At 48.7% G+C, this 7,565-nt stretch overlaps 1 protein-coding gene across 1 annotated transcript in view; it reads left to right on the top strand.

Annotated features, from left to right (window-relative positions):
* Positions 1 to 6,510: 6,510 nt before the first annotated feature.
* The window catches only part of PPP2R5A (protein phosphatase 2 regulatory subunit B'alpha), a 42,595-nt gene continuing 41,540 nt past the window's right edge, over positions 6,511 to 7,565 (top strand). The window contains exon 1 of the mRNA XM_066178315.1: positions 6,511 to 7,327. Coding sequence (XP_066034412.1) covers positions 7,177 to 7,327 — 151 coding nt within the window. The 5' untranslated portion in view covers positions 6,511 to 7,176. The remainder of the gene's footprint in view (positions 7,328 to 7,565) is intronic.

Here is a 7,565-nt window from a genome sequence, read left to right as displayed (position 1 = left end):
TGTCTTTTTAGTTGGTGTTGATCTAAGATGTTAGAAATGATTGCAGTCTACAGAAAAAAGGGGGTGTGTGTGTGTGGGGGGGAATCAGTTGCTAAACATGTCTGACTCTTGGAGATAATTCAAATGGAAAAAAAATCCAGGTCATTGGCCTTTTTAAATAGACCCCCGGCAATATTTACTCCTCCATAAATAGCACAGTCACATGAAATAAAACTGTGTTCAGTAAAGCCTGCAAAACAAAAGAACAATTTACAGACTGAAAGGCAAACTGCGGCTCATGTGTTCGCTGGGGAGGATTAAGCGAGCTCGCTGCACGGTCTGTGCTTAGTGACTGTGGTGTCAGCTCCGCTGCAAGGAGAGCAAGTCAGGTCACCCAAGGTGCTCCATCCTCCAGCAAAAGCCGGGAAACGCCGGGATCCTGCTCCAGACGGGAGGGAAAGGGAAAGCTTTTGCTGTAAGGTCTCGTTTCGCTGGGGCAGAAGGGAGCTCCAGCGCCTTTCCCGCCGTGACTCAGAGCACATCTGCATAAGGAGAGATCACGGGCATGACTGCGCTGCTTTAATTCAACCACCACGGCTCTGGTGCTGCAGGAAGGGCAGCACATTCCCCCGAGGTAGACAAGTCCTAACATGGAGGCACAGCCTTCTGAAATTCCAGTAAGACCATTTAGTGCATCTGCTTGCAAAAAGAGATACTTTTGGATGTTACTGACAAAAGGACAAATGAGTAAATTGCTATAAACATTATTTACATTTCTCTAAAGCTCATGTCAATCTCTTCTGTGTGCTTACCCACACTTATGACTCGATTACTTACTCCCCCCCCCCCCTCCCCGCCAGAGATCCAGCTCTGGAAATCACGTTATTACATAAAAGCCACAGCTCACAGCTGTCTCTTTTAAGTCTGTTGCAGCTCTGAAAACACTTGAAAACGTGAAACAACTGCACACAAAAACTTTGTAACCCATATAACAAATCAGCTGTATCCACAAGGGCATGTGACTTCATTTCATTCATTAACCAGGGAGTGGAAAGATTGATTTTAATTAAATCAATATTTAGGGCTCCTCCTTACTAGCAGCACTCATTCTGGTTTTGCAAAATGAGGTTAAAACAATGCTGCTGAAAAGGTATTTTTGGGATCTGAGCCTGGTTTGAGGGCAGATTTGAGGTGATGGGTGCCAGCCCAGTCACCAGTGGGCTGTGGAGAGCTGGCTGCTCAGCTTGGCTCTGTTTCCAGTTGCTGAATTGCAGCAGAGACACATGCAAATATAAAAATACTTTTCTGCTACTATTCTTCGAGGTGAATAGAACTACAAGGGAACAGAATTACAATTCTAGATGCAGACACAATTCTTTACAGGAAGCATTTTACACCGTCAAAGTGCTTGGACAACCTGGTGCAGCAAAGCCTTTCCACCTTGGATTTAGGGAAAGAGATTTCCCTATCCTCTTCATTTCAGCCTATATGTATATATCTGGTTTGCAACTCTTGGGCATGTTTTGTGCTTTTCTGGCTGCCACATTCATTAAGTTTCCAAGCAGCTGATTCTTAGCATGCAGTAATTCTTGTTAGCCTGCTAAGAAGCTGACAGAATAAACCTTGCTGTTTGTTTAATTCCCTTCACTGAGCATTAGGAATTACTCCTGAAAGAACTCAGGCTTCCAGGTGTTCTTTTTTACATGCAAGTATTTCAGACCAGAAGTAGTTCCCTCTTACTTCCTAAATGCTGTGTTGAACAATCTTTAAAGCTGAAGATAGTGCTCATGGGCATTTATAAGGGTCAGATTTCCCACAGAGAAAAGCATGTAGGAAGGGGTAGTGGAAAGGCTACAGTGTTTTTTGTTGTTGGCAGTGGCAGCTGGTTGGTGGGACTTTGTGTCATTTTTTGCATCTCAGTGAATACAGGTACCATTTGTTACATTTAAAAAAACGATGAATCCACTCCTCTTGCTGAAGATCTTTACCCATTTTATATATATAAAATTCAAACAAATCTTCAGCACAGAGAACAGTAATTAATACACATATGCTCATGTTCTGTAGATTCTTGCTAAGGAAATCTCATTATGGCAAAGATGTTAACTGACTTTGAAAGCTTAGTTGTAAACCTATGTCCCTAAGGAATGCTTTCCATCTTACAGAGCCAGAAAGATTGCTGTTGAATTCTCAGACAGCACTGTTTACACCCAAAATGACAGTTCAAGACACAGGCAGAATTAAGGAGTTAAATTGGGATACATTTTCATTGCACTATCTGTTACAATAATCAGTGTATTTTTGCCTGTGCATACAAAATTCTTAAAATACATTTTTTATTTGCAACACAATCACACTGGATTGTCTGACAGAAGACTCAATTCAAACGTTTTTAAAGAACCAGAGCTAGTTTTAACAATCCATTGCCTGCATATACCCATACACATAGTTTTGCCTGGAAAGACTGTAATGATGTATTCATAGGTATGCTGAAGGAAGTCAAACTCAGGACCCTCACAAAGAAGATCTTGCCAACTAACCCCTGAATTCCAATCCCTGAATTTCAAATTCTGCTCTGGGAGGGAGGTGGCAGATGGCCCTGAGATAACTAATGCTGTGTTATTCAAGGATTTATCAAGCAGAAGACTTGGGAACACTTATGTTAGACATCTACTACCCAACACAGACTACAGAACATATAAACATACAATTTATCCTGGACTAGGTGAATAACTCACTTGGTTTTACTGGGGCATTGGTCCAGGAAGTATTTTAAGCTAGGACTAAGCGCCTCTCATTTGTAGACAGGCTGAGTGAGTTGGAGTTGCTCAGCCTGGAAAAGAAAAGATTCCAGAGAGACGTTAGAGCACTTCCTGTACCTAGAGGGGATCTACAAGAGAGCTGGAGAGAGACTTACTAGAAGGGCATAGACTGACAGGACAAGGGACAATGGCTTTAAACTGGAAAAGGGCAGATTTAGATCACATATTAGGAGGATGTTCACCACTATGAGTGTGGTGAGACACTGGCACAGGTTGCCCAAAGAAGCTGTGGATGCCTCATCCCTGGAAGAGTTCAAGGCCAGGTTGGATGGGGCTTTGGACAACCTGGTCTAGTGGAAGGTGTCCCTGACCATGCCAAGGGGTTTGGAACAAGATGACCTTTAAGGTCCCTTCCAACCCAGGACATTATACGATTCTATGAAATGCCGTGAAAAACTGCTGGGGTTGTGCAGTTGTAAACATAAGCACGGTCACAGTCAACAGGGCTGTTCATTTTCATTTTCATTTTCATTTTGAGAGGGAAATAACATTTTCTCCACAAACCTTCTTGGCTGAGAGTTCACCCATTTATAGGGCACCCTCTTTACTAAAATATTCCTCCCACTGTCTCTGAGAAGAGCTAGATTTCTGGCAGCTTGGCCTCTAAGCATCCGTACAGAAGAATGGGAAAGCAGAGCTATAGTTAACTCCTCATCTGCTGGCAGCCAGGCAACTCCCCGCAGCAAGAATATGGTAGCAACCTGGTACTTGAAGCACCAAGTTTGCAGACCAACTTGGCCCAGATTCTGCAAGTAAATGATGCGTCGTGTTCTCGTTCACCTTTCCAAAGGTTTCTCTTCTGGGTAAAAAGATGATAAGAAGGTGCAGGAAATAATCCTCTGTGACTAAATGAAAAGAACTGTAAATGTGACTTTCAGTAAAATCTGCTCCAGAATGCTGCTTCTCCGTTCTGAATAATGATAATGAATGATAATAAGCCTTCTTCCAAGCTAGAGATATGCGAGAAGTTTTGCAGAATCAAGGCTTCAAGTGCATACTGAGGGCCCTGATTTAGGAGTGGGAATAACTTGGCATAAAATTACTATTCACAACATTCTCTGTGGACACCACCGACTTCAATGAATTGAATCTGGAGCCAGCAGCTTGTAACCTGGCATGGTCCCCGTGTGCCTTTAAATACACTCTGAAACCCAGGGGCTTCAGAAGCTGACTCAGAGCAGCTCCGACAGCTGTGTAGGAAGCAGTATGTGCAGAAAGCGGGGAAGGGCAATCTCCAGCCCTCTCAAACACAGCTATTTCAGACTGCCACTCACAGCTCTCACTTTCATTTTTTATCTCCAAATACCCCAGTCCCACAGGCCTGTATGTTCCAATGATTTCAGACACTGCTGTAATTCCACTGACTATAAGTGTAACTTAAAGCAAACGTTATCATTTCAGTTTGGGAAACGGTAGCTGGTCACCAGAGATGCCACTCATTCTTTTCTGAAACAGAAGAGTGATACTAAAAAGGTGAAAGAAAACTCAATGGCTAAAAGTACTTCTCATTTATTTGACAGAATCAAAGTTTCATTTTGTGTAGCTGACTCAGACTTCACCCATGTTTCTTTTACAAATGATACATGAAGATGAAGTCTGAAAAGATCTTTCAGTGCAGTCAATATGAAAATGCCATCATTGCAAGATGACACCTATTATATATGGAGGTCTTGGTGTCATGAATTTCAACTGCCAACAGGTTTTTTACATTACATTTTCAAACAGCATTTCTAAGCCTAGGCAACCTTGGGGAAAACCTTTTAAACCTCAGAAAAAAAAATTTTTTACATTAACTAGAACTTGCATAAAGCTTCCTTAACAAACTCTGAAATATTGATGAAACTCTAAGGTAGACTCTTTTACCCTGGGAACTGACAGCAAGACTTGAGCTGCCAATAAACAGCACACAGGACATGCTGGGCAGTGTCAGTTTCTAAAAATGGGTGCAGAAGAAAATGACAGCTGTTGGAGGGCAGGCAGGAACAGAGGAACACACCGACACAGGGGCTTGGCCCCAGCGATCTCGCAATAGGAACTGTGGGTCTTGAAGTGAAGCGAAAATTAACCAGGTAAGGAATGCAAGGATTTCCTTTATTGCACTCAATACAGGAGCTGGCAGTTTAAAGGACAAGTGCCTAAAGACTGCTATGTTGTCTGTAAAATGGATTTTGTAATATAAAGAAATGAAAAGTCTACAACACCTACAAGCAAGATAAAAGTATATTACATTAGTACCCTATAATTTCTAGATATGTTGTATCCAGAATTTACTCTAAAGTGTACAGAAAAGGATTCTCTGAGTTCAGCTCAGCAGGTAGGGCTTACAGAGTATTCTTGAGCTAGAAAAGACCTGCAAGAATCATTAAGCCCAACTCTTAAATGAATGGCCCATACTCCCTCTCTCTACTAAAGATTATTTCCCTAAAAGCAAAAAAGACAAGAAGTACACAAGTTAGAGACTGTGTTGACAGAGGAAAGGAAAAAGAAGAGACAGAAGGAAACAGAAAGAGCAGTTTCTACTAAACTGACTTCCAGAATCTTAGTCTTTTATGTTCACATAAAGCTATAATCATTTGGCTTTTGATTTATGGTTTATACACACAAAGATTAAAGTCCAACTCATGAAGGCATTCTACAAACGTTTATGGTGATCTTACTGTATTTATGCCCTACCACAGCTACTGAAACTTGAGTGTGTGCTTAAAATACTACAAATACTTACTTGCTGAATTGGTATCCAAAACTATATAGCAAAAAGAAATGTGCTGATGTGCATAAAACTTAGCTCTACGTGCATGGCTACAAGGTAAGGCATCCCACGTGTTAGCAGTTCGCAGCGGGGGAGGGGAGAATTGTATATGGAAATGGAACAAGGCAGGCTTTAATGCAGCCCCGTGGCGCACACACACTCGTGGCTTTTGTGCTGTGCTGCGGGAGTCACAGTTCTTTCTCACGGCCAGGCTTCAGCCCGAACCACTTCACCCGCACGGACCAGCAGGATCAGTTTCCCCGAGCGCATCCATCGCTGGAAGCTCAGCCCGTGCCCGGCTCAGGCATCGCCGCCTCCAGCCCAAACACCGGCCTGTGGCTCGCTGCGAGAAAGGAAAAACACCGCGGCCACGCCGATCGCCAAACAACCGAGTCCAGGCGGAGACAGAAGGAAGACACAAAGCGCTGAGGCGTCGGGAGGGTGGGCAAAAAAAAAACTCGGGAGCACTGGGGAGATGGCACGGAGATGCGCCTGGGAGCGCACCCGCGCGCTGCTCTCGGCTCCCGCTCAGACACCCTCTTGGCCGCGTCCCCGTGAGCTGCACCCCCGGCCGCGCTCCTGAGGGCGCGGGAGCCGCCGTGCCCGCTGCGCCGCTTCCCTCCCCGCCGCGGGATTGGCCGGCCCGCGCCCCGCCCGCCATCCCGCCCCTTCCCCTTCCCTTTCTCCTTCCCCTTCCCCCCGCCGGGAAACCCCGCCCTCTCCACCTCCCCCGCTCCCGGTTGGAGGAACCGGCCGTCAATCATCGGATCCCCGGCGCGCGGCCCAGCTCCCGCGTCCTCCCCAGGCCCCCGCGGGCGGGGCGGGGGGCGTTCCGCGCTCTTCTCCTTTTAATGGCTGCTTCGGGCAGTCAATCACCTGGCGCCGCCAACCGCGACCGCTGGCACCGCCTCCGCCCCGCCCCTCCCTCCGCTCAAGTCCGCTCGCTCCGCCAAGTTGCGCGGCCGCTGCCCGGCGGCTCCGGGGTTCTGGTGGTGCCGCGCGCGGCGGCTCCCGGCGGAGCGCGACGAGGCGGGATGACGGCGGAGGCGCGGGGAGCGCCCGGCGGCGGCTGAAGGCGGACAAAGGGCGTGTGGAAGCCAGCGGCTGAAGCCCGGGGGCGAGTCCGGCCGATGACAGCGGGCTCGACTGAAGGGGACGCGAAGCGAACGAGGCGGGAACGGGGCAGCGGCGCCGCCGAGCCCGTCCCGCGGCGGGTCGCGCCGCGCCTGCCCTGAGGACAGCGGGAGCCCGGGAGGGAAAGTTTTGGCGCTCGCCCGCCCCCGCCCCGCCGGGCAAAGTTGTCTTTGGGTTTGTTTGTTTGTTTTCCCTTTCCTCCTCCTCCTCCTCCCCCCTTCCGCTCCCCCACCGGCTCCGCGCGGGGAGGAAACGGCGAGGGAAGCAGGAACTGAGGAGCGACCCGGGAGCCTCCCCAGCGCCCGGCAGAGCCCGCTCCGCTCCTCTCCTCGGTGTGGTGTGTGAGGGCAGCCAGGGCTTCGTTTTTGGTGGTGTTTTCTTCGTTGTTTTTTTTTTTTTTTTTTTTTTTTTTTAAGCCCCTTTGTTTTTTGCCCGCCCGCTTCTCCCTCCGGTACAATATATGCTCGTGGAGAGCCGCCCCGCCGCCCAGCCATGTCGGCGGCCATCTCTGCCGCGGAGAAGGTGGATGGCTTCACACGGAAATCGGTGCGCAAGGCGCAGAGGCAGAAGCGCTCGCAGGGCTCCTCGCAGTTCCGCAGCCAGGGCAGCCCGGTGGAGCTCTCGCCGCTGCCCCAGCTCAAAGGTACGAGCCTGCCCTCCCCTCCGGCTGCAGGTGCCGCTGCCCGCACCGCCTGCCCTGGCTTGGCCCCTGCCCCGCGCCCTCTGCCCTTTAGCCGTGTCCTCCCCTGCCCCGGGGCTTTCCAGGTAGGGACCCACGGCAGGAATTCCTCCTCTGCTCGCACAAACCAGCGCCGCACGGGTCGGCTCTCGCTCGCTGTCCCGGGCGCTGACTCCACGAACTCGTCACCCCCTTTTTCTGG

This window comes from Chamaea fasciata, unplaced genomic scaffold, assembly GCF_029207755.1.
Source record: "Chamaea fasciata isolate MVZ Bird 193981 ecotype frontalis unplaced genomic scaffold, bChaFas1.0.hap1 SCAF_3, whole genome shotgun sequence".
NCBI classification, from domain to species: domain Eukaryota; kingdom Metazoa; phylum Chordata; class Aves; order Passeriformes; family Sylviidae; genus Chamaea; species Chamaea fasciata.
Note: the sequence above shows the minus strand (reverse complement) of the source record. Positions and strands in the feature narration are given on the sequence as shown.